The 27,035-nt window shown below is 38.1% G+C and overlaps 1 protein-coding gene across 5 annotated transcripts in view; it reads right to left on the reverse strand.

The window, feature by feature from the left end:
• The window catches only part of JPH1 (junctophilin 1), an 82,673-nt gene that overhangs the window by 25,290 nt on the left and 30,348 nt on the right, over positions 1–27,035 (reverse strand). For all 5 annotated transcript variants that reach the window (XM_041413081.1, XM_041413080.1, XM_041413079.1 and 2 more), the window contains exon 3: positions 2,497–2,615. In XM_041413081.1, the coding sequence (XP_041269015.1) occupies positions 2,497–2,615 (119 nt within the window). The remainder of the gene's footprint in view (positions 1–2,496; positions 2,616–27,035) is intronic.

Raw genomic sequence — 27,035 nt, forward strand, 5'->3', positions numbered from 1 at the left:
AGCACTTACAGATACTGTAAAAATAAAAAGCTTAAGCAACAAAAGAAACCCAAGAAGTTGGTTTTAGTGAGCAATAACAGTTACCTTCTTTTCATTCAAACACATGAAAAATGCTATTTGAAAAGCAGATATTTACTTCTGTTTGTGTGAGTAAACGTAAATACTTAAAAATATTTACCTATTTTATTACCAGAAATGACAAAAGCTAACAGTATCATTGTCCAGTTACTTACTCTTAGCACAATTCTTGGGAAATGCTTAAGCAAACAAGCATGCGTACAAATGAGTGGGTTAACAGGCACCACACGGAAAAAGTGTATCTGAAAAAGGTATCATGTACACCAAGCCTGGAAAACATCTCAGACATGATAGCACATGAAATCATCACAATGATGTGTGAACCTGGTGGTTTGCAGGAGTTTATTTGGGATAACTGAGATTTAGTTAACACCTTTAAAAGTGTTTACGTCATGGGAATAGATTTTTTTTTTTCAGATGTATACAAATATGCTGTATTTGACTATCTTGGAAACAATCAGAGAATTCAAAATTTGGAGTTCAGAAAAGGTATTTATCTTTTGCTAGGAGCTAGCTAACAGAGAGGTTTTCACACAGAGAACAGAGTAAGTAAACTTTGAGAAATGCTTTGCTGTGTCACTCCACGCATATGTGGGAAGGGATACAAACTCTCCTCTTCTGTAAATAGAATAAAAGTTTCAAATGAGAGGAAAATAAGATCCCACACCTTCTCTCCCATATCTCAGCTGATCTGTCAGCAATGCTACTTCAATTCCTGTGTTAGGGAGTAAAAAGACACCTGATAAATTGTTGATCTGGGTGATTTCTTGGTGTCAAATTTCACACTGTCAGATGTTGGCATTTTCTCCCAAGTACTCTAGTAATTGCTTTATTTGAAGGGTTTGGAATTGCTTTGTTTGAAAGGTTTGGCAGTTTTTAATAGTTTCTTTCCAAATGCTTCAATTCTTTGCATGGCTAAGGTTATAACTTCTTAACTTATGAATGGCAAGATGGCCTGCTGCTGTAAACTGGGATTTCTTCAGCTGGTGGAGAATGAAGTAATGAAAAATGAAAAAGACTTGACTATGATAGCAGTAAGTATGGGCCAGTAATATAAATCCACAGGAGAGGTAGTACTGAGATAATTCCCAAAAGTGAAAAGTACATATTTATACTGTTTAAAAGCTACTAAAGTCTTACTACTGGAAATAGTTCTGTTGAGCAGTTCTGGACTGCCATGTCTAAAAAAGATGAATTTATATTAGGATGTGTACAAAGAAAGTCTGCAATACTGGTAAAGGGAATGAAAATTCCAATCAGGTGAACAATCCTTGACTTAGGCACTAAATGAATACATAAAGAGGTCCTCAATCCCCCCAGTCCCAAAACACATTCTCTCTCTACAACAAAATACTTAGGAATAAAGAAGAAATCAAGTATTCTATAAGGTAACTGACAGTAAAGATTTAGTAACAAATATATATATATAGTGACCACTTGAACTAAGAATTGAAGTCAATATTGTGTTACTAGAAAGTGTTGCAGAATGTTGTTCTTTGCTTCTGTGGGTCACTATAGCCTGCATTCACTATATGGGCGCATTTAAGATAAGTAAGTTTGTGTCTGAAACAAGGATGAGCAGAAAATAACAGTAAGTGAAAATGAATCTCAGAGCTATAATCTCTATTAGCATGCGAGTACAGGCAGATCCTTGAGAAGTAATAACAAGATATGACTCAACTCAATTTGACAGGTGAAATAAAGGGCACACATGAAAAGACATTAAACTGGCAAATGGAGTTCCATTTTATCTATCCAATTTTAAGCTAAAGAGCAGTACACAGAAATATGAACCTCATGGAAAGACAGCAGAAAAACAATGCAAAACCAGCTTTGCTTCTTCCTGTAGCAACTTTCCAAACCCTGTGACAGATGAAGACCGGCTGCAATGCTGATAGAAGTGGGACAGACCTAATTCTATGCCACTAAGAATATAGAACTAAAGTTCTACAGAGCACACAAGAGGAAGATTCCCTTGCAGATTATGTATGCCTAATGGTAAAACATTCTCCAAAATTCAGACCTTAGCTAACCAAGACTGTCAGGAATTCCACTGGACAGTAAAAAACCTATAGATCTTCCCACTAATAAAGACATTATAGAATTAATCAAAATTTCTGGTGATTTATGATTGCTGAAGTCATTGATACTGTCCTGAACAAACTACTAATCTGAGACAAAGTTATATGCTCGATACTGACTTTTCAACACTCAATTGTTTTCATACAAATAAATAGTCACCAAATTATTAAAAATGGAGAACAAAATCTCCTTGAATAATGTGCACTTTTCATGACATACACGACTTACTTCTGTATAAAAGACAACATTCAAGACAGAATCAACACTTTAACTTAACACAAAATCTTTTCACTGCAATACAACAAATAGCCACATAAAACCCCAATCTACAATTACCTGGTTGGTAGAAATTTGGTGAAAGTTCTCTGGCAACTGCTCTTGCAATATCACATTCCTGGCGAGCAGCCTGAGCAGCCTGATCCGCAGCATCAGCTTTAGCTCTTGCATGTGCGGTTCTGTGCAAAGCAGAAAACAGTTTATATGCAGAGGAGTCTTTTATCAGGTGCATCAAGCATGTGAGAGCAAAGGACCTCAGCTATCATACACTATCCTGTACAGTGCACTCTTAGACAAATTGTTGTGAGGAACTGCAAATCAGTGAAGTACTTCAGGATCAAATCACTATTCCTCTCAGCTCTTCAGTCCTGTTTATCCTTGGATCATATTTACTTGCAGCAACACAATCTACAGCCCAAGCTTGTAATTAAAATTTCTAAAGAGAAGAAAAGAATAGTATCTGACAGAAACACAGGATTAGGATTTATTTACATGCTACCAGAATGTGTACAGAAGTGCACAGGTCAGACTGGGCCATCAGACTGACTCCTAAACAGGATTCTGGGAGTTCAGGACACATGGTGTTCAAAGGGATTGAGGAATGCTACTACCTTTAGCACATTTCAAAGTTAATGCTGGGTCAGTGCTGGGTGCCATGTGAAAATTTCTGAAGGGAAAAATTCAAGTATATTGGCCCAGAAAATAGGAAATGTCTTCCACAATCAGATCGTGTTGGTAAGAATAGCCTGGAAAATGTATTTAACACTTCAATAAGCTTTTGTAGAAATGGGAACTTAACTGTCCTAAATTCTTGTAACTCTCTGAATTTCAAATCCAAAAACAATCTGAAAAGGCAACTTTTCTGAAGTCAAGACAACAGTATGCAATACTTTGGTCATGTGCACTCTGCTTCCACTTTTTTCTTCTTGCTATTTCTCAAAAACCCCCAAGAACAGCTTCTGCAAAGGCTTCTGATTCCAGACTGCAAACTGATAGTTGTGTTACTGCAGGTTTGCATCACTGCATGTCCCATCTTCCCTCTCCACCTCATTTTCCAAACAGTCATCTATTTAAAAATTCCTGATGGTAGCGATCTCTCTGTGACTCTACAGCATTAGCACATAGCCTAGAGCTATGAAATGGCTGGTTAGAACAGAGGGGAAGCTAAACATGGCAAACCAGCGGAGTCTTTTGAGACTCTAAAGATATTACTAACATTTTAAAACCAAATACATTAAATTTTGTGATCGCATCCTTTTTCTCAAACATTATAATAGAAAATTGACACAGAAGTAAGAAAAGAATTAGTTAACAGGACAACAATAGCAGCAAATTTTATCCCAAGTGCCTGGTAATAGCAATGAGCAGCAATTAGATAAATGAACATTTCTAACAACTTCACTGTAAAAATCAGTGTTATTTTCAAGACATAATGAAGGGTTCTATATGTTTTAGATAAAAGAAGAATTAAATGTTAGCATTAACCAGAATGAGCACTGAGAGATTAACTGTATGGCAGACTTTGCATTTCTAAAAGGATGTTTAATCTCGTAGGGTACTAGTATAAACACAGACATAAAAAACCCACATAGACAGTTTCATCTGTGGTGCCTGGAGAAGATTTATTTAAGTTACATCCTCCCTAAAATGTGTGTGCGGATAAATGTTGAATGCTCTTTCAAAGCTTAGCTTGTCATAATTTACTGGATAAATATTAGCTTATGCTGCCTTCTTGAAGGTCCCTCTAGGTCTGTGAGAAAAAAGATAATGAGCAAATGAATTGTAACACCTTTGCTTTGTACTCAGAATGGGGGAAAGAAACTGTTAATAAAAACAAATACACTGTATAATCCCATATGTGTTCTGTGCAGTTCATGAATGGGTGTATGGTATGTGCTGCTTAGTAACAGTAATCAAACCCGTTCTTTCTCTATAATCATTATTTTCAATTAGATGAGCTATTCTTAGCTCCTGCATAATTATGTCTATGTAGCATAAACCTAATGAAGCAGTCCTAGCACTGGGACATTGTTTTGTGAGACAATAATGTAGTCTGCTCAAAGATAAACGAGACACTGGCCATCTTTTTGTGATGAAAGAACAACCAGACTACTCCCATATAAAAATAGTCTAATACTATTGCTACTGCTAAGACAGACATTTTAAAAGCTAATATATTAAACAACCAGCATCAGAAAAGCATACTGCCAGGATAATACATTTATTTATTGATGCCTATTAATTTTCTGTATTATTATATACAAGAAGCAAAACAGACATTCTGTTGAAAAGTACAGTGTCAATTAGTTATGGAATTAGGTGGTGACCTGAGTAAGAAGCCCGAGTAACTTTGTCACATGAAGCTGGGCAGAGCAGGTCACAACAGGAAGAAGCCAAAGGAACAGAAGGTAAATGAGCACAGCTTTCCTTGGCTGCCTTATCTCACACCTCTTTTTTCAACTCGCACTTCCTGCCGTTCTCCCCTTTGTACTGCCAGCGAGGAGCTGCAGCAGAGCAGAACAGCAGCGAGCAGCGCCAAGGCATGTCCTGCAGTGACACCCGGGAGCAGAGCTCAGCGCTGGGACACCGGCACTGCAGCGCAAGGCACAAGAACCTGCTTGTGCTCCTGAGCAGGCCTTCGACAGCCAGACTGCAGAGCGTGCCCGGAGACACTTCCCTGACAGCCTGTTCAGCGCTGACGAGCGGGGACAAAAGTGACAAGAGCGGGGGAAAGCGGCGGAGCTGATCTCCTGCACAGCGGAGCAGCTCTGGCCCTGCCCGGGAACGCGGGCTCTCCGCTCCCTGCCATTGTTTGCTGTTTATCACCCTGGCATTTGGCTGCTTCGCTGGCTAACTTCAGCAACGAGTGTTTTATCCTCTCCATTTGCAACTGCATACTTAGATAAAATTTAACTTCTTGCACACTTAATTCTAAGCGTCAGACTCAAATAATTTTTTCTGATTTTTCTGTTGCTATTTATTTTCTTTTTTATACTGACTTCCACATTTGACCTGCCTGTATGTTTTCCAAATGACTGGCTTACAATTACTGCTGCTTGATACTACATTTTGTCTGTACTTGTTTTATTCTGCCTTGAACTGACATGCACACTATCAGACTAGTATTACCAGAAACTATGGAGAAATATTTTAGTTTTGAATGACCACGTTTCTAAAGGAGAACTATCCAAGCAGAAATAGAATCCATTTGCTCCATTTATGCTTCCCACAGTTTTGGAAAGGTTTCTTTACCTTTTATTTTGGGGGTAGATTTGTCACTGTAAGGTCTCCAAGTTTTGTTTTCTATCAGCAATTATTCATTGAAATTTAAGTCTGTGATATGTCAAAATGACCCACAACTGAATGACCACTATCTACTTGAGAACTGTTTTTTTCCTCTAGGGAACTCTGTGTCCTTTGCTATGACAAGAGATCTTTATGAGAACTCTTGAAAGCAAAACTCAAAAAAAAGTCTCAGTTTCTCTCCCCAGCCAAGAAAAAGACTGCAGTAGGTTTTTTCAAGGAAGGATTGATCTCACGTTTCAGCAGCAAAATAGAAATTATTCAGGAGAGAAGGCAGCAATCCACAGATTGCAAAACAGTACAGAAAGATAAGTAACCTGCTTTGCAATGCTGCATTATAATCCATAGCAAAGGACCTTTAATGATTTTAAGTCAATATGTGGCTCTTTGTAAAAAATTATTTCTCAGCAACTGTAATACCTAATTCACACTAGTAACTTTCGAATTACAGTGTGGTTATATGTGTATTTGTCCCAGAAAATATCACGACTATCATAAATATTCCACATGATGTGGCAAACACATGCTTGAAAGCTTTCAAATGAATACAAAAATTAAAGTATTTACCAAAATCAATTCATATTTAGAGAGACAATCTACCACTTCACTAATGAACGCACAGAGATGGTAAATTTAACAAGACAGGGGCTTGAAATTAATTTGTATCTATGGCAGGAATCAAACTGCATTTAGATGAAAAAGGATTTTGTAGCTATAGCTCATGGGGAGTCCTGGTAGCACATGGCAGCATGTGGAGTCTGTAGATCCCTGGTAGACACCAGCGCATCTGATACCTGGCAGGTACCAGAAACCACCAGTCTCTGTGATCAGTGAGTGAGGGCTGGAGAACCAATGCTTGACTAAAAACCTGAGAAACCAGGGTCTGATCTTTAAAGCAGCCTAAGTTTCCTAGACTGCAGGACAACTGGTATCACCACTGATATCTTTCCTTTCTGTGTTTCACTGGGTAGGTAAACAGGAACACATCGTATTAACTACATTCAAAAATTATAAACACAGAGCCAGAGGCTTCTTACAAGCAGCTCCTTCTTTCAGCAATATTATGGTCAGATTTCTATCTATTTATGTATGAAAAATAACTTGAAGAAGGAGTGCTGAGGTTTGAAGAGCTTAAACAATATTATCTCCCTTTCTGCAGCAACAATGCTTATATATAATGCCATGTGCCTGGAATGCATTATGTAATGTTTATCTAAATTTAAAACCCATTTAGAACTGTCCATTACCCTCCAGATTATTTTGTATTTCCATGGCATCCTTCAACGCACTTGTAATGCTGCCTCATTCAGAGTCAACTAAAAATGTAAGCAGCATATGTTTACTTTGTTTCATTTTTCAGATTTTATTAAACACAGTGAATCCAGCACAAAGCTTTCCAGGAGCTTGCTTTCTATTTCTTAAAATTATAAAAATAATTCTGCTTTTCATTTGCCAAGTATGTGACACACAATTATGCTCCTATCACATTATCCTAAATTAATAATATTTACAATGTTAAATAAACAGATTTCTGTATTGTAAGGATAAAAATATCAATAATGATCAAACGTACATGAAGTTCTCAAGAGATATTTTTTATTAATGACAGGTATCAAGTTTATCTGTGTAACATTATATATTGTGTATGTAATGTTACTAGTTACCATCCTTCTTGGAAGTAGAATTCTCTAAAAACAATCCTACCTTCCTAAATTCTAAAATGCAGTGACAGTTATAGGAAGCAGAGAGTATTGTGTTGAGGTTTTTTTTCAAGTATAACACTTTCCAACATTTTCACATTTACTTCTATCTGTCAGAGAAAAACTTTGCAATCTGCAAAACCAAGTTCTGGTAAAATTGGTACAGAGATCTGTAGCATTTCCAGGTAAAATTAGCTGAAGAGAAAGAATTTAAGGGAAGTTCTTTGGTAGACAAATTTTTTCCTTGCTCCCATTTCATTTCTATATTCCCCTGATAATATAAATCAGTAATGAATGCTTAATATATATAGAACATCTATGCATTTTTTAACACTGCAAGTGAAAGACTGGCATTTATCAAGTGTGGTAGTCATTCTTCTCAGCTTCTTTCAGTGAGAATACTGGGTGAAAACCAATATTCTGCTACGGTAGAATTAAAAATACATACTTGCATGACTGTGCAGCGCTACCTAAGAACTCTTGGCTTTGTAACTCTCAGCAACTCATTGCTGTAATAGCTTAGAAGTGAGGGTAGGTCACTTGCTGAATACCAGCAAGAAATGGGGGTGTCTGAGAGAAACTGAAAGAGGAAAAAGACTGACTAATATATAATGCAATACAAGAGCTTCACATCAATAAGTAATTTAAAGAGATTCTAAACTCCAGATTGAATTAATAAAATGAGACCTATGCCCTCAGCTAACTTTACTTCATCAATCTCCTTTGTGCTTTACTGATTTTTAATCTCAACCAGCCACTGCTTCTTTATGAACTGACTTCTCTCACTATCTGGTCTAGCCCGGTACTACCACTGAAGTCTGATGTAGTAAAGCATGAGCAGGTCTATTATGCAAACACTGCTGGCACATCAATCTGTATCACCTTACCTAATGGATTTTGCTTCTGAAACTCCTCCTTCCCAGCCTAAATTAATTTCTCATAGTTTTCAGTCCTTACTCACAGGAACTTCAAAAATACTAACCTTTAGTTAGTAATGCCTGAAAAACTGAGGAAATTCCTTACACTTGGCTAACAGCCAACCTGGTTTCAGTACTTGAAAACATAACCTGGGGCTAATGACTGGTAAACAAGATATCAATTTTAGGCATAAATAACAGCATAAATAAATTGGGTCTATGTCCACAGAGATTTATAGGCTAACAGTGAATTGTGCCAGACATCATACTTTAACGAAGTATTTTGCCAACATTTCATACACCTGTAAAGATTATGGGTTCTATACCTTATCTTGTTTGCCTTGATTGAACATACTTGGACTATTTTTTTCCTAAGGTTTCTGATTTTGTACCCAATGGCAATGTATTCAAACAATAGCATAAATTACATGCAATTAATGAAGTACATAAAAATGGATTAAAAGCTAACTGTGATGCATTTCAAAGTTTAATGCAGAAAATATCAAAGAAAATGGCTGACCATGTGCATTTTACCTTAGGAGTTAGTTTCTTGTTCCAGATTTATTTAATATTTCACTTTTAGAATGTGTCAACACAAGCTAAAACATACTGTGGTAGAGCTGGCAAGTTATACAACTTCGGAATTCTGAAAAACCCCAAAGACAATTTACTGTAACCTAAAGTTACTGTAATCTAAAGTTTACTGCAACATGAAGTTCAATCATAGCAACTCCAAACCCCGCTGTGTTTAAGTGTACCAAAACAAAATACTGGGAAACAAAAATCTAGCCAGTATTGGAGATGGCCATGGAAAGCAGCACAAAAACAGATGACACCCTGCTGGCTGGTCCCACACACCGCTGCAAAAGGAAGTGTTAATGTGCATTTAAAGACAAAAATCAGGTATAAACAAAGGAATTTGCTTCTGCTGTACTACATAATCCAGCACCCATAAAACCACTAAGGGAACAATGCCCAGCTCATCCACATCCCAAGAAGGAAAAAGTAATGTCAGGACCACAGGAAAACTGTGGATCTAAAAAGACAAGCTTTTTGACTTACACTTCTTGAGCCTTCTGTCTATTGGTTACTGAAAAGAACACACTGAGAAGCCACTTACCAAGGTGTACACCCAGGCATCTGACAGTGGAATATGGGGAGGACATAATGGGGAACAGAAGTGTTTCAGATAAAGACATAACTGCTCCCATGATAAGAAGCTGAATTGGGCACAGTCAATCTTGAAACTTTATGGGTGTATTTTAGAGAGAAAATGATGAATCTTTCCAAGCCTTTGCAATGATATTAGGCACTGTAATAAAAGTGCTCTTTAATCCATTTTCTGAGAAAAGAATTACATAGTCTATTGTTTACAGGAAGTGAGATTAGTTGATTTTGGGACTGTTTACATTAGGTGTTTCAGACAGCTGACAGAAGGGCTCTAATCAGCTCATTGGAGACACTCATCTTACTCCATTAAAATAAACAACTTTTTCAGTTTGGACCTCTGAACTGTACAAATGTCACACTCCTACAGTGGTCAGCAAGTTTGTAGGCACATTTACACATGTTGTGCCTACAAATATGGCAAACATCAATCCATGTGCTTGTTGAGGAATCAGCTGCCTTCTTATGCCAAGATTTAGAAAATGTATTCTCCTTCAGACCTCTTGGGTCCATATCAATAAACCCGGAACAGCTCAGCAACTCAGGAGTGCCAAGGTACTCATTTCTGTAACACCAGTCACATATACACAGCAGTTCAGAAAGATTTTAGGTGAATGAAGGACAGCATTCTTGAAAGAACATATTTCTGAAAATCCACTTTCAACAATTGACATAAATTAGTTCAATCTCCCTTGTCTGTCTTTCAGGCCCTCACTCTTGTTCACCTTGCTCACCTGTTTGGAAAAAGACTCACATGCAGATGACTGAATTTACAAAGTTTTTTTGAATTGCTGTTAGCATCACTAGAGAGGCTTCTTTTTCTGGCACTCTCCTTAACTTCAGGTGTCCTACTAGCCTAGCATTATTGATATGCACACCAGATACTCTACTGCTGTAAAAAGGAGCTGGCTCTTCATGTGATGGTACGCAAACCACTCTGTCAGTAGTTTGAATGAATGAGTTTTGCTTTCATATTGATTTACTTGACTATAGCACACAGCACAGAAATCACAGAATCATTCAGGCCGTAAAAGACATTTAAGACCACCAACTCCAACCATTAACCAAGGACTTCCAAGTCTGCCACTAAACCACATCTCTGAGTGCCCCACATCCAGAAGTCTTTCAAATCCCACCAGGGATGGTGACTCAACCACATCTCTGAGCAGCCTATTCCGATGGTTGGCAACCTTTAGGTGAAGGAATTTTTCCTAATATCCAGTCTAGACCTTCTGAATCTGTCACTGCCAGAGGTTGTTTCCTCTTGTCTTACTGCTTGTTACCTGTGAGAAAAGATTGACACCCACCTTGCTATATGTTAAAGATCGCACAGTCTTCAAGTTCATCAAGATCAGCACCATCACTTTAAGCAGAATGCAAGTTTTCCCGTGGGAATATTTACACTTTGGAAAAAATACACTTTTGTGTACTATGGTCATCAGGGGTTTCCCCCCATTTTTGCCAATGGTGAGTCACTGACATTATTTTTTCTGTCACATAAATCTTGATGTGTATTTCTCTACCCTACTTTATAGGACAGATTGTATTCTATTCTATTTTATTACCAAGCCTCCTTAGTGAGCAGTATTTTCTTCCAGTTCCCTGACCCCATAATTAAAGTAATTCCTGCAGACAGGAAGGGACTATTTTTTGAAAGGGATAAGGGAATAGCTGCAAACTATTTGTTGTTTCCAGTCACTAAAGCAAATTATATTGTTTGGCAGAAGGGAGCTTCTGAATCTAACTAGAAGCATGAAAAATGATAACCACTAGAGCTTCAGCTACTCCTGATGACAAAGATAAGTGAAGAAAAACAAAAAGGAGATAAATACGTTTCTCCTTCCTTCATCATAGCTTTATGAAAAGAAGAACTTAATGTAATAATGAAGGGCACAGTAAAGGCAATCCTACTCAAGGAAACAGGAATAAATGGACCACTGTGATCATCTGCTCAGATAATTTTTAAGGTAATCCCCCCACCAGAGATTTTTTAAAAAAACCTGTTATTCATCTGGGACAAATAAAATAACAGTCTAAATATGATGACTGCTATCATCAGCACCAGTATCTGGATGCTGTTCTATACTCTTTAAGATAAGAAAGCAGTAACATTGTTTCAGGGATACAACTAGATGAAATATAAGAAAAGCTTACAGAAGAGATTGGGTTTTTTTTTGTATACAAACGGACTGTTTTTTCCATTCAAAACATTATGTTTTTCACTGTTCTACTGATTGTTACCAGTTTGAATTACTTTAAAAAATCAGAAAATATGATCTAAAATGTCATTATTTAGAAATTTCTTTTTGTTAGAATAGTTCTAGTTAAGAAACTTTTGGAAGCTGTATTAATCAGTAAACTTACTCAAGAAAACTACGTCAAATGTCATCCGTGACAATGTCTGTATTCCTGAATCGCTCCCTTATACAGAGTCGATGTGGTTTTTTTTAACATTTTTTTAAAATTTCAAGGCAAAAGAAGTCCACAGTGTTAGAGATATTTCAGTAAAGAATACCAAAGCTTTTGGAGCATAGCATGTGTAATATAAGACCAACATCTGATCTCTTAACATCAAAATATATGTAACTTGCAACACACTTGTTGCATGAAAACTACATTCCCAGAAATGAGAGGGAAAATGTGAAATATTAGTTAAAATTCTGTGGGGTTTTACTTCCTTTAAAAAGACAAACTCTCCAATCATGAGTACTTCTAGAAGCATGCTTCTTGCTTTCTCTAAGTGACTCTGGCAGTCTGTCCTGACTATACTGCGGTTTTAGTACATGCTTAGTGTCTTGGTGCTTATTTGGTTTTCTCCATTACAAAAGCTTCAGCACACACATTTGCTTACATTTTCTCAAAATAAAGTAATGTTATGAAATTAAAATCTTCGTAACAAATGAGAAGAGAAAGGATACACTGACCACAGAATAAACACAGAAGAGCTTCGTACATTGCGCAAAATTGTCTAGAAAATAATACAAAATGAAAATACTGCCTAGAACATAGTTATGAACAAAATACATTTTTATGAGATATAATAGTGGCATTTATGCACTTGTAACTAAAAAACAATGTGGTGTAAGGAAACTATTTAAATGACAAACATATTGCCATGAATTCAGATAATCTGTGGCAATGTTATGGGTTTTTTTTTTAACAGCTTTTAAAAATCTTTGGGCATTAAAATCTAGTGCAATACTCTCAGCCTTTTAAAGGCATTAACTGTGTTTAAATTTACTTTTTTGTGTCCTTAGCAATCTAAAAGCTAAAACTAAATTGGGCTTATCTTTCTTTGCATGGTTCGTTTCTGTTCCCTGATTAGGTGCCAGATGTCCAGAAGAAAAGCATTGATAGAAAAATGTTTAGCAAACCACTCTGGAATAAGTTCTTCCTTTTTCAGTTATTTAAATATAACTGTTACAAAACTCAAGGAATATGTGAATAACAGAAAACACACATATATTACAATTGAGCAGCTTAATTAAAAATGGCCTAAGCTCTCCATGAAAGACAAGTACTCAAGTGCAGGGATGGTGTAAGCCTTTTCTCCAGGCTGACAGATATGAATCAGACTGTTCATATTATATATTAAACATCAAGAAACCAAACAGGTTAAACAAGCAGAGGAAAGACTTTGATGATCCTTCCATCTGTAAACATGTAATTCCTCTTAACTAAAGAGCACTTCAGATTGAAAATAACACCACATAATTTCAGACATAGGGCAGCTGACAGCTATTTCACAGGTTTTTCTATCTCCAGCATGAAGGAAATGCAAAACCTGAGTTTATGACAAATGCACTTAACAGCTTTAAAATAATCTTCTCTCATACACATACCACCCTCCAACAAACACCTATGCATCTGTTTACTCTCTGTAGTTATCCATAATGCTGCCAATATAGCTTTGAATAAACAACCACCATGTCCTATCAGCTACCAGAAAAACTGAAAACCCAGGAATGTTGCTCTGTTCTGGTTCACATAGTGCTGGTGATCTTGCCTAGATGCCCAGAAGGCTTTTGTGGCATCCAGAGACTGCTGAGAGTTCACAGCAGCTTATTTGTTCCTGCTTAGAGCAGTCCTTGACTGCTTTGTTCAGCTGAAGTCATGCAGATCTGCAGAGTAAAGTCGAGGATTTGTTGTTGTATTACATATTTAGCAGTAACCATTCATGAGAGCAATGACTTACTGCAGACTTATGAAAGTTTACTGTTTTAGACGCTCTGAACAGAGCTGGTCATGGTCTATTTCCTCCTTTTTTTTTTTCCCTTCTTACCACAGGCCTTGTCTGGAACCCTGACATTTTCTCCCAGTCTCCTCTAAAAAGCAAGCTCTTTCTTTTCTGAGTCACTAATAGCAGAATTTTAGTGTAAACACTACTGCATGCCATGAAGAAGACAGCAAATCCCCAAATAATCAGTCCTAATGTCTCTTTGCCCTCTCTTCACACAAACACAGATTTATCAGACTTTCCAAGACAATCTAAAGGTTGATGGGTTTTACTGACACAACTGTGACACTGGAGCAGCTGGTAAGACAAGAATCTTCCATCAGGCAATACCATGTGCTCCCTGTCCCACCAAAAAGCTCTTCCTATTGAGACCCAATCTTGAGATCTGGTGCTTGAGATCAGGATTGGCAAGCAATTCCTGAGCCTCAAAAACAGATCTCCTAGTGAAGTCACCTTTCTAAACTGCAAGTATTTGAGCTTTTAAGAGCATCAGAGAAGGATGCTCATCAGATGCTCCCTTTTGCACAGCAGGCTTGCCAGAACCTACTCTATCTGCACTGAATATGCAGCATTTTCCAGAAGTGCTGGCCGTGATTAAACACATACCCATCTGAGTCCTGCACTTGTTGTGTCTTCAATAAATAACACTACAGCAGTAAGTGCTGCAGAGCAATTCATGTTGCTGACAGCCAGTGGGAACTGCAAGGGTCTGAACACCAGTGAGTGACAGGAAAATATTTGCACCTGCTACTTTTCTTGAGGACATTAAAGGAGCCTCACCATGTCAAGGGCATGTATCTTGGCAGGGAAAGGGCTGATAAATCCTGGGAAAGCAGTGTCCTGGAATAACCCTGTGGGCTGAATGAGCTATCCTATAATCACAAAATCATAGAATGGTTTGGGTTGGAAAAGACCTTAAAAATCATGCAGCTTCAACCCCCTGCCATGGTTATAGTCACCTTCCACCAGACCAGGTTGCTCAAAGCTCCATCCAGCCTCACCTTGGACACTTCCAGGGATGGGGCATCCATAACTTCCTGGAGCCACCTGTTCCATCATCTGACGATCCTCACAGTAAAGAATTTCTTTTTAATACGTAATCTAAATCTACCCTAAAAATACCCTACATAAACCTTCTGTTTGAAACCCTCTGTCTTAACACTACACCCACTGACAAAAGAGTTTCTCCCCACCTTTCCTCTAGGCCCCTCCTAGGTACTGGAAAGCTGCTTTATGATTTTCCTGGACCCTTGTTTTCCCTAGGTTAAATCACTGAAACAACACCTTATTTCGTCAGGTTGTATACTAAGATGGTCCTTCCTAGAGTCTGCACTGATCCACCTTCACCTGACTATGTATCTTATTTTATGAATCCCATGGGGAAATATGAAATCATCAACTGGGAAGGCTTTAGTCATGCCCCAGCTCTTCTGCTGAGGCCTGCATTGCTGGGGGCTTAAAGGAGGAATGGAGGACATACTTTAAGAGCCACTGGAAGGGCAGGGAAAACGAACACATGCTTTCTTGGAGAATTTGATAATTCAATATGATCACTGCAAGGTAAATAAAAGATTAACCCATTTTATGTAATTAGCAGAATAATAACAGTAATAAAAATTTCTCCCTCAACAAATGTCAGAATTCCAGCTAGATCTACTGATGCAGTGCATGTCTACTGAACATGGAGTATGACCTCACGTTATGCTTAGCCAACACTACTGAACAAAATGTGAGGGTGTGTTCTGCATAGCAGGTGTGCTGCTCTGGCACAAGCATGGCTCCAGCAGCAAACGGATGCACATGGAATATGATTTCTCGTTGGAAAGGTGAAATAATTTCATAACAAGGAGAGATTTCGCAATCTTATTAAATAAATAACATTTTCACTCTGTGTGAGATAGATGTGCTGTGGAAGTCCTCCTGAAATGAACCAAACTTTTGCTACCAATCTCCAGTGCTTAGCAGACTTGCTGAACTACTGCAATGGGTTAGTTTGCCAGCAGTTATGAAGAGATCCTTCAGCAGATGGCTGAAATTTGCTTTTGGCACTTTCTTTTTCTACCTCTTATGCAAGTGAGTCCAGCTACAAAATCTTGCCAACTACTTTTTCTTTAATGATAGACATTTCTAGTAGCAGAGCCCTGTTTTCAGTATTCAAATACTGAGAAAATAAGATAAAAATTACCTCTTTTTTAAGGGTCAGAATGGGAGCTAGATTTCTGCCTGACAATCAAGCCTGGCATTCCACAGAATGGGCAGACATACAAAGAAAACTTTTAGGAGTTCTTAGGTGTAGGATCTTCATGTACTTTGATCAGAGTGCAGAAACTCAACCTTTCTCTAAGTTTGCAAGGAAAGCCCTCACTGCAGAGAAAAACAGTATCTTTCATTCACTTTTAATAGATTTGAATAACAATTCAAATGCCAGTGCTGTCCAACTCTGTAATATCTGGACAGAAAGCATACAGGTCACACTGTATCATGTATCACTGCACTGTATTTCTCTCTTATCACCTAGCTGATTGGGAAAAACCAGAAGTGAGTTCCTTGTTTTAAAGACGTCATATGTTTTATAGAGAGTGTGAGCATCATGGGAAAGTTCCAGATGCAGCATCATTTATTGATAATTTCAGATATATCCTGAACTACCACTCTAAGAATGCCAGAAAAAATGCATTAACCTTACACTTTAAACATGGTATGATAAAATTAAGTATTACCAGCCTACAAATGAGACAGCATGGGGAGAACTTTGGATTTTTTTTTGGAGAGGAAAGAAACTGCCTTTCTTATCCACCTAGAGAAAATACAGATTCCAGTGCCAAGAAAGCAGGATCCTCATCTAAAGATCTTCTATGAAACAAGAGGGTCAATTTTGTTTGAAAAAGACTTCACAGAGGAAAAAAAAATAGTCTTTGGAGAAGGAAAAGAAATAAAACTGTCTCTGGCATAGAAAATTGAAACTGAATGGACTAGTCAGAAAACATGGCATTTAAAGACCTAGCCATCTGAGATCCTAATAATTAGTCTTGAGGGAACAGGGCAAAATGGGGTCTGAGAGCCTGTATTTTCTAGTCCTGGTTAAAAAGAGTTACCTGCTTTTTTATTCAATCTATCAGGTTACCCCAGAAACAAGAACAGTTCCAAAGAACAAGGAAGGCTGACTCCTACAGCAGCAACACAGAAACTTTTCTAGTAACGTTTGCAATGCTGGGACAATTGTTTTGGTAACTATACAGTCTAGGTTAGGAAATGTGTGTTGCTCCCCCACTGCCCAGGGTGAGAGATCCCAGTTCTTTTAGTGAGTCTACAGTACCAAATCTCCATGTTCTAAAAAGGTCCCATTTCCTCCAGAGCACCTGAAGCTACACAGCTATACGACAAATGGTCAGGATATCCAATGTGTCCATTTCCTCCTGCAAAGCTGCTTGGCTAATGCTGGACCCTTTTGTTTCACCAAAACTGAGCTCGTTGCTGTCACGTGAACAAGGTGTCTTCTCACCCTACATGAAATGATGATTTCTTACCTGCAAGACTTAGCAGTCAGCCAAAGAGCTGCAGCAAAGCTGAAGTACAGTTTCCACACAGAAAGGTTATTTGGGGTCTTTGTTCTTAGATGCCTCCGCTTGTCAGAATGCCTCTAACAATACTTAGGAGGCTCAACTGGAGTCACTCTAAAAATACTCAAGCTCTTTTTTATTGTCTTGCTCTACAAATTTCATCTCTTTGGCTCATGCTTACTACACTGTTTTCACTGAATCTAGCAGTCACCCATTAATATGGAAGATAACCCTGCATGAATAAGAAGCTGACATGACTTCCCTGATGCAAACCATCCATGAATGCCTCAGTCTTCTGAATCTCCACACACATTAATGATGTGTCATGAGACCCCATTCTTCTACACACACATCCTCAGTGGTAAAGCCCTCAGAGGATGACAGGGTAAGACTGTTGTCTCTCATTGGTGCAGACCAGTTCTCAAAGGACAGTAGAAGAAGTGAAACAGCAGTTGATAGCTGAATTGCCCACTTTCAATCAACCCTGAGAAATACTCACTGGACACTCTCATAAGATGCAGAATAAGCTGGGGCTGGGTAGAAAACTCAGCACAGGAGAAGAGCTCCCTGTTCAGTGGGGAGGGCAAAGACCAGAAAACCAAACCTCTTCCAGGAACATTGTATAGATATAAAGTGCACTTGGTACTACAATTTTTATTTGGGCTAGCTGCTGTCTCAAATTCAGTGATGGACCAGATTAAGTGGATCTATCTCCCTGTAACTGGGATCAATGATGAGTTACCCATGCTGCAGTAACTATGGCTACTGATGTCCATGTTGGAAGCATTGGTGCTGTCATTCTGAAATTTTTATACCTCAGCAGGGTGTAAGGGCATCAGTATGTTGCTAACTCTTTATTATTCTGTGACATTTTGCTCTGGCAGTTGGGTATTAGTCCTCTCAGTGGTGTACTTAATGGACAGTAATTGCTTGCAATCGAAATGCTGGAGCTTGCTTAGGGTTTGACGAGGCCATGAGCTGCTGCAGAAGACAGTTTCAGCCATCAACCTCACATTCTGTGAGTTACATCAGATAAGGGCAGACATACAGAACATCTGAACATGCAGTTGCCCCAGCAGAAGAATTGTTGATTATATTGTGCAGGAAGTGTATGTTAATTAAAAGGTGGACTAAATTTAAAGTTTATGATTTTCTAACTGGGGGCATCTGAACCAGGGAATAATAAATCAGGGCAGAATCAAGATTCTGTATGTTCTGGAAGGTTTTGGGAAATGTTTGGGTTGACAACAACTATTTTAAACATCCATCACATTCTCTCACAGTGAGAGGGAAATAAGGCTCCTTCTCTGCTATTCTTCTGCTTGGAAGCTTTACACATCTTGTACTTTGCTATTCTACATGCAACATAAAAGTGCTAAGATGGATGTAGGTTCAGAAAACGTGCTGCTATTAAAAGCCAACTGACCAGCTCCCACTGTCTAACCTGGCTGAGGTGTGTACATGCCTACAGTGACACACCTGAAGAAGAAGTGCCATCTGGTGAGACTGGAGCATGAAGTACTGCAGTGCTGCTGCTGTGTGAATGAGATTTTTGCCAGCGTATGTCAGAGCTGAATTTAGCCCTCCTGGAGATGGGATAATTAAGCAAAGAAGAGTCCACCTCCAGCTGATTACTTTTCCTCCTACAATATATCTGAATTAAAGAGTATGAATTACATCTAACACAAGCTTTAGAAACTTCGACAAAGCGAACTTTGGAATCCAGAAACTTAAACACCCTTACTTTTAAATTTTTAAGAGATATTTGGTATCCATCTGCCCTTGAATTAAACTGAAGTAAAAAAAAAGTATGTTATTTGGGTCAATTAACATGGCATAATGCCTAATAATCAATACTAATGCTATCCTTCTATTATCTTGAGTGGTCTTCTTTCCCACATCTGAAAATTATTTCAGAATAAGGTTTGTTTTCATTGTAAAATGTAACAATTAGTTTCAGTAAATCATGAAGCCACCTGCCTTCTCTGCATCAAGCACTTTCAAAACACACTAGGAAAAGGCACAGTTATTCTGAAAGTGCATGAATGAATTATACCAGAGTATTTTATATATAGCAAATTTTACACACCTAAAAAATAATTTAGTAAGGAAAACAAACTCTGCATTGGTGTTGTCTGTTGATTTACCTACTCCAAATCACATTTTTTTAAAAATTAAAACATTTTTTTTCCTTTCCTTTATTATAATGATTTTTGCATGGAAAAAATCATGTTTCTTTCTCATAATTTGCTGTGATGAAAGGCTGTGGAACACAGAAGCAGTACCACTCATTTCAGATAAAAATATTTATGAAAGATCTGACAATTTTTCTTTCTGTTATCCTTCAGACGACATTTTTTTAGAGCACTTAAAAGGAACAAAACATATGTTGTTTAAGCAAGTTCCCTGAACAATGGTATTTGCCTCTTAACAGTGTCAGGCTTGTGTCAGAGATCAGAAATGTTAAAAGGCAAGAAGACAAACAGGTTAGTAAGGAAACAAAGCATGCTCAGCACAATTAAACTGTGAAAGCAGCTAACTGCAATACATGGGACAAACAGCAGAAATGAAAGTATTTGAGAGAGAAACTGAGTGAATGTGAAGCAAATAAAAACTGCAAATAGAAAAATGTAGCCTTTAGATAAATTCTACCAATAAATCTATAAAATAAATAATAGACCTTAAAAAATTCCTTGGTACCCATACAATCTTTGATGTGGGCCATTTTTGTCTTTATCCTTGTGAATTACGGAGGCAAGAAAAGCATTAAGGACAGTCTTTGAATTTTGGAGTTGTGCTACATCCACTCAAACAGAACACTGCATCCTTGACACTTTGGGTAGAGAAAAAAATTCAATTCTTGACAAAGGTCCAGAGGGAAAGAGGTTCTTGTATATATTTGGGTTTTTTTGGGGTGGTGGTGGTGGTGATGGTCGTTTTTTGTGTTGGTGTTCGCCTTTTTTTTTAAACACCAAAATTTCTTCCTTAAGCTGTTTGAAGCTACACATTTCAACCTATAGAAACAGACTTCTCTGTCAAGTATCAACAGCTTGTCTATCTTTACTTACATAAGTGGAAATGAGAGAACACTGTCTCCTTGTGAGCACATTTATTCTTAAAATTATCAAATTGATAATTTTTAAAATTTGTACTTTTTAAACACAGATACTAAATTAACATATGGATTATATACATACTATATAATTATATGGATAATAAATTAATATATGGAACTTGTTTACTATTGTAGCTGTATTCTCCATTCTATTTCAAGACCAACAAGGAATAGGTTAGAAATAATCTTTACATATCATAGTCCCAAAATCTATTTACCAATATATTAATGAGAATTTGAATTTGAATTAATGAATGGCAAAACAAACAGCATATTGCCTACAGAAAACACATAGAATTTACCAAGAATAAACAGGGCAACCTGTGCTCACTTTCACAATTTGAGTGGAATGATGTACAGTTATCTTATGGCCTTTGATGTGGCAAATATGAGTTTGCTTTGATTTTAAATTATATTTGTCTTTTATTGAACTAATTTTATACTATAAAAACATGAACATGGTTTCAGAAACAATAGCAACCGAAGCATTAAAACACCCCCTGCTATTGCTATAAAGGGAAATAATATAGAAAGAAATACTAGGTCCCATGTGCACAGTCCTACTGTTCAGAGGATTCTCTGGCTGGGATTTTGCCTGAATACATTTTTTCCAGGTCATCAAATTCCAGATTACTCTCATACAACAAAGGAACACACGAGATCCCTTTAGGGGACTGTGTAGGGAAAAAAATCAGGTAAAACAAGGCTATAGTTGCATGTATGCTTAAATGTAAGGAAAAGCACAGCTGAAAGGAACCATCTTTTCTTCCCCCAGTCTCAGACAGTCATTCCTGAACTCGGATCAGTCTGTGTCTCAGGTTTGCAGCTGATTCCTGGTACTGGTTCCTGGTACTGCAGGCTAAAACACACTTGAAAACACAGGCTTCAAGAAAGAAATAAGGAAGTGAGAAGCTTAAGCAAATAAAAGGGCTTGGTGTAAAGAATACTCAGCTATTTTTTTGGCTCTGGGGGCTACTGAGTCTTGAGTCATTCAGCTCCTGTTCAGAGAAGAATTATTTCTGGTTTTGTAGGAAACACTACCCCAGAAAATGCAACAACAAAACATGAAGCAGCTGCTTTCTCTTTCCCCAGTTTTTGCTCCAAATGCTGGATTTGTTTGTATCTCTCTGTCAATGAAAAAAAAAAAAAAGGATCGGTACATGACAACAAAGTCCTTCTCTGGTCTATCTGTGTGATTGTGAAATATGTGAAAGGACTTTGTACCTCACAGGGTATACTTTTACAGGTGCTCAGTTTGCACTATTATACAGGTTTGGTGAGGGGAAATTAAGGAATGAGGTAGCTCATGAAACGAAGATAAGTAAATTCACAAACTGAAGCATAATACTACTTAATAAAATCAGGCAAAGCAAAACAATAACTGCAAGAAGCCAGTAATGGCTGTTTTGGCTCAGGCAACTGTACAATATGCTTTCTCAGTAACTTACTTCTCATCCTCTGCAGCTGGAAGGAAATATGGCATTCCTCACTTCCACGGCACACTTTCTCTCAGGCTACTTAGTGAACTGTGTTTTGGCCAAAAGGATGAATACTCTGGGAGCCGTGCAGTAAATACTTCCAAAAGATCTAAGCAATTCAGTAATTCAAGACACTGTCCTGTAGACTTACAGTGTGCAGAGATACCCTGCTTACTTGAAATATCAATCCAGTTCTAGTTTACCTCCTAGGTAGTGCATTTGTGTTTATACTATAACTCTCACCATATCCTTTAAGAGACTGATCTACTGAGAGATGATCTTTGACATTCTTTAGCAAAACATCCCTTACTGCAAATATAGGTCAGGAACATCTAATAGAAATTTGCCTATGGCAGCACAATATTTTGAGACATGAAAAACACTTTCCTATAGAGAACCCAAAAATACCACTAGGAGAGAACCCAAGATTATACTTGCATTTTCATATAAGATAATTAAGAATCATTTTACATGATATTACATAATCAAATACTTCTCTGTTGTTCAGGTCCTCCTCTTGTGGACCTTAAACCCCGTAATAGATGTAAAACTTCACTTGAGATAAGATATGATCTTGCTGCTTTATTGACACACAACTTAAAAGAGGCACAAGTGATGCAGATGAAAAGTAGATGAAAAAGTCTGCACCAAAAAAAAAACCAAACCCTGAAACCCAAAAAACTCACCAAAATCTGGAATATGAGTAAAATCAGAAACACAAGAGTTGTTCATATGCTGTCCAGCAATGCTGGACACAATATGGTTACATCTTAGAAGACAAGGGAAGACTGACTGTAATGAACAATACCTAAGTATGTTTAGACAGACAGTCTTTTAAAAGCATTAACTTAAGTTCAAAGAGGTTATTCTGAGATCCATGTTTATCATGCTATACACCAGTGTCCTACTTATGGCTCCAAAGCTTGCCATAACATAAAGCTTGCCCATTTCCTGAAAACATGGTGCTGGTGATAAGGGAAGGCACATTGGCCTCCAGGCAATATTGTGATGGACCACATGCTCATTCTGCCCTTTCTCTTGATACAAATCTGTTGTGTACATGCATAGGACCCCATACAGACTATATTCATCCATTTTTACCTCTGGTGACTTTACAACAGGCCACCTGGCTTACTCTCACTACAATGCAGGCATCTCTCTGCACTTAACCCGTATGTACCAATTCTCACTGAAGGAAAATAAAACTGCTGTATGAAATTTTACTATAACTATCCTGTTTCCATCACCTTAGGTAACAAAAAGGATATTGCTGAACTGAGACATTATTCAGAGACTTACCAGATTTTCCACGTATTTACTACAGAAGCCTACAGACTCTGAAGTAATGAAAGGAGAATAATCAGCTGTACACACCAAAAATAAGCTTCCTTTCATAAATCTACTTAAAAGTTCTTGGCAGCTACATGAAGATTGTTTTAATGAGTACACAGATTTATAGACAACAAAATTAGAACTGTCTTGCTTACATTCACTGCATCTTGGTGCCATTAAGTCCGAAGACAACAACTATGTAGCAAAACAATATCAACTGATATATATAAAAAAATAAAGATCATGTGTTGCTTCAAGCTATTCAGTTGATGTGGAAAACCAGGTTATAGCTGATGAGATGGAAAGAATGATCACCATAGCAACAATTTACCACTTAACAATGAAGGGGGAAGGGTGCATCATTTCTTCCTACTTGCACATGTAAACAGGATTAGTTCAAAATTCTCAAGTTCAGTGACTTATTCTGTTCTTTCAGTAAAAAATGCACTGAAAATCATATTACATAGTACTACAGCATTATATTCAGCATCATATGTCAATTCTATTGGCAAAGACAAGAAATTCAGTACCAGAAGAAATATAATGATGATTTTAATTAAAAATTCTCCTTAGTAACATAAGCTGTTGTGGAAAAGCTTGTCTCACTGAGAAATGAAACATTCCAGTGAAGTAGCAAATCAAAAATCTAAATTGCTTGATTTTAGCAATGTTATTCATGTATTAAAAGAAAACCTGAATTATATTATCAACTTATTTTAAAATAAATGTTTTGATTAAAAGAAATATAGACTGCATATGTACAAACATAACATTATCTATTACTGCTGTGGATAATTTAAAAAAAAATATTATTTAAGTGTGCTTTCCCACCCTTCTTTGGAGTTATTTTTCATGTGATATAGAAAAAATGTGCATAAATGAAATACACTTTAACTGTTTTTCTTGTGTCTGCTCCACCATTCCTCTCCATGCACACAAGAACCCCTCAACACCTGTAACTTGCACCACCTTTAAGTTTACCTCAGTCATCTTCAGTATTGCCCACACTGTTCAGAAACATTAAGATGAAAACAGCACAGCAAGCAATGAATTAACTGTTCAGCAGCCACTGAAGACAAACTGAATGACATTGGAGTCTTCATTAGCTGGGCTGGGCACTCAGCCTTTGAGGCAGACACTAAGTTCATTCACCCACCCATTATTTTACTTCCTACTTTTACCCCATCTCTGCAGCACGCACACTTTATCCTCAAAGTGCCATGCTAAAACAGATATTTAAACTGCTCTCATTTTACACTGCACAGGGATCAGAAGCAAAGCATTATGAAGCTCAATACTGCTGTGTTTAGATACGAGGAGTAAAAATCCTAATACTTAGAAATAATACTTACATCCCCTCACAGTGAATGGAGGAGAATCTGATGTACAGATTAGGTACTGGGCAGCACTTGAAACACTAGGAAAATTCAACTTGCCTAAAGGAAATTCTGAGAGACATCTTCAAAATACATTCTCTCATCTGTACTTATGCAGCTCTGTGATAATGAATTTCAGGCCATAAAAATTTTCAAGATTTTAAGCTCTAAATTCATGCATTTAAATACAGATGAGTGGCTTATGGTCAGTATTCAGAAAACACTGCCAAAGGCACAGTTTGCAGTCCTGCACATCCTTTGTGTCTCTGCTGATAATTAGGACACCAACTCAGGAAGTGTGAAACATGAATTGTGGGTGCCTGCTTCCAGTTTGAATCTGTACTACCTACATACCAGAGGGCGTGTGCAGAACAGTAAACCTTCTGACAGAAAAAGCTTTACCTAAAAATTATCCAAAAGTGGAAAAACAAGCCTTTAAACTACCTACAACACACAGGATGTAAAAGTCAAAATTCAGTTACAGGAGAATACAAATCTGTGACGAGCTGGTTAATTACTCTGAAGACAGCTCAGAAGAGTCAGGAATGATGCAGCAAAGAACAGCAAAAATGGTAAAGGATTTCTTCAAGCACTCTCCCTACAAGAAGGAGGTGCCAGACTAGTCCTGATGATCAAAGTGCCTTAAGAGAAAGCAGAGGAAAAAAAAAGCTAGCTAGCAGTACTCTGTCAGAAACATAAAGGAGATATTAATGTACAAAGGGTTTAATAACTTCCAAAAGCTGAAGAAAACACTACAAAAAATGCTACATAAAAGAGCCAACATAAAGCACTCATGAGTGTCAGTAGCAGGGCTGCATAAAAGCACCCCCAGGGAAAAGGGATCAACGGTGCTCACGCTGTCACACAAAAACCGCATGCAAATAAGTCATTATCTGCCACAGCACTCAAATATCCTGAACCTTAGATATAGATATGGCTGCAGCATAATAGCTGAGATCTTCCAGAACAAACACACCACATTACTTATGCCCGAAGCCCATTCCTGGTTTTGGGCAGATCAGCACAGGCACAGTTGAGGCACAGTGCGGCACTTGGCCTAAGGACACAGTCTCTGTGTGTGCAGATGCGAGCTCCTTCCTGCTTGGCAACAACCTGCTGCCCACCACTTGATACTAAGAAATCAGAGAATGGAAAAGCGGAGAAAAATGCTTTCCCTGCTCTCCTATTGCTGCTAAATTACTGTGTCTGCCATGGAGTAATGTCGTCTAAGTGCCCCACCGTGGCAGGGCAAGGCCCATGTCACCAAGGCACCTGGCAGCAGTGGCTCCTCACTCCACTAGCAGTGGCTAGACAGACAGACTGTCACTGCAGAACGTATATATCATCCAGTCTGATGTTTCCCATCCGTGTTATTTCCACCCAGTAAATCCCTACCCACTCCCAGCTGCGTTCGAGAACCCTTGGGAGTCAGGTTGGGCTGCTATCAGCAAGACAATCCCTTCAGCCTACTCCTAAGCCCTGTTGTTCAAGGACACCGAGGAGGCAGCTGCAGACAGGCTGAACGGTCACCCCCACTCCCAAGTATATTCTTAACAACTTCTAGCTTTTACATCGCCAAGACTTCGGCACATGATCTCACAGCGACAAAGGTAAAAACTTGAAAGTGAAATACAACACTGAAAGAGAAATTCCTTTGGCAGATCTTCTTTCCCTCACCCCTTCTCACCCTGCATTTTCAAGAAAGGACAAGATGCAAAAGAGGAGAAAGATTTAGAGGAACAGGTGCACATTGCAGTACCCATCTTACCAGGGTCTACAAATAAGCCAACAGAAATAGTGACAGAAACATAGAATGACAATGCAATGAATCCCTGAAAATTAAAAATTCCGGGAAAACACAAGCAAGCATCTCCTCAGTTACCCTGGTTATTTAAAACCTCAACAACTGAGACAGCTTGTAAAATAGCCAGCCACCACACACCAGGACTGAAATGGACTACAAAAGACAGGTAAGGCAGTAAGGCTCCATAAAGCAAAGATTATTCTCAAACATGCTATATTATAGATAAAACACTGGATTAAACCATGGTAAAGAAATAATTATAAATAAACTGTTGCATTTGTGTGAAATACCAGGGCAGAGAAGCAAAAAACCCCACAATAGTTTGTTGCATGATTAGCCAAAACCCAGCAGCAACTAACAGAGCCACAAGTCACTCGGTCTGTTCGGCCTGGCGAAGAGGAGACAGTGGGGAGACCTCACTGCAGTCTACAGCTTCCTCGTGAGTGGAAGAGGAGTGACATAGACTGACCTCTTCTGTGGTGATCAGCGACAGGACCCAAGGGAATGGCCTGGGTTCCGTAAGGGGAGGTTTACGCTGGATGTTAGAAAAAGGCTGGGCACTGGAACAGGGAACTGGTCAAGGACTAAGCTCAACAAGAGTTCAAGAACT

The sequence above is a fragment of the Onychostruthus taczanowskii genome, unplaced genomic scaffold (assembly GCF_017590055.1).
Source record: "Onychostruthus taczanowskii isolate IOZ18803 unplaced genomic scaffold, ASM1759005v1 scaffold4, whole genome shotgun sequence".
Classification (NCBI taxonomy): Eukaryota; Metazoa; Chordata; class Aves; order Passeriformes; family Passeridae; genus Onychostruthus; species Onychostruthus taczanowskii.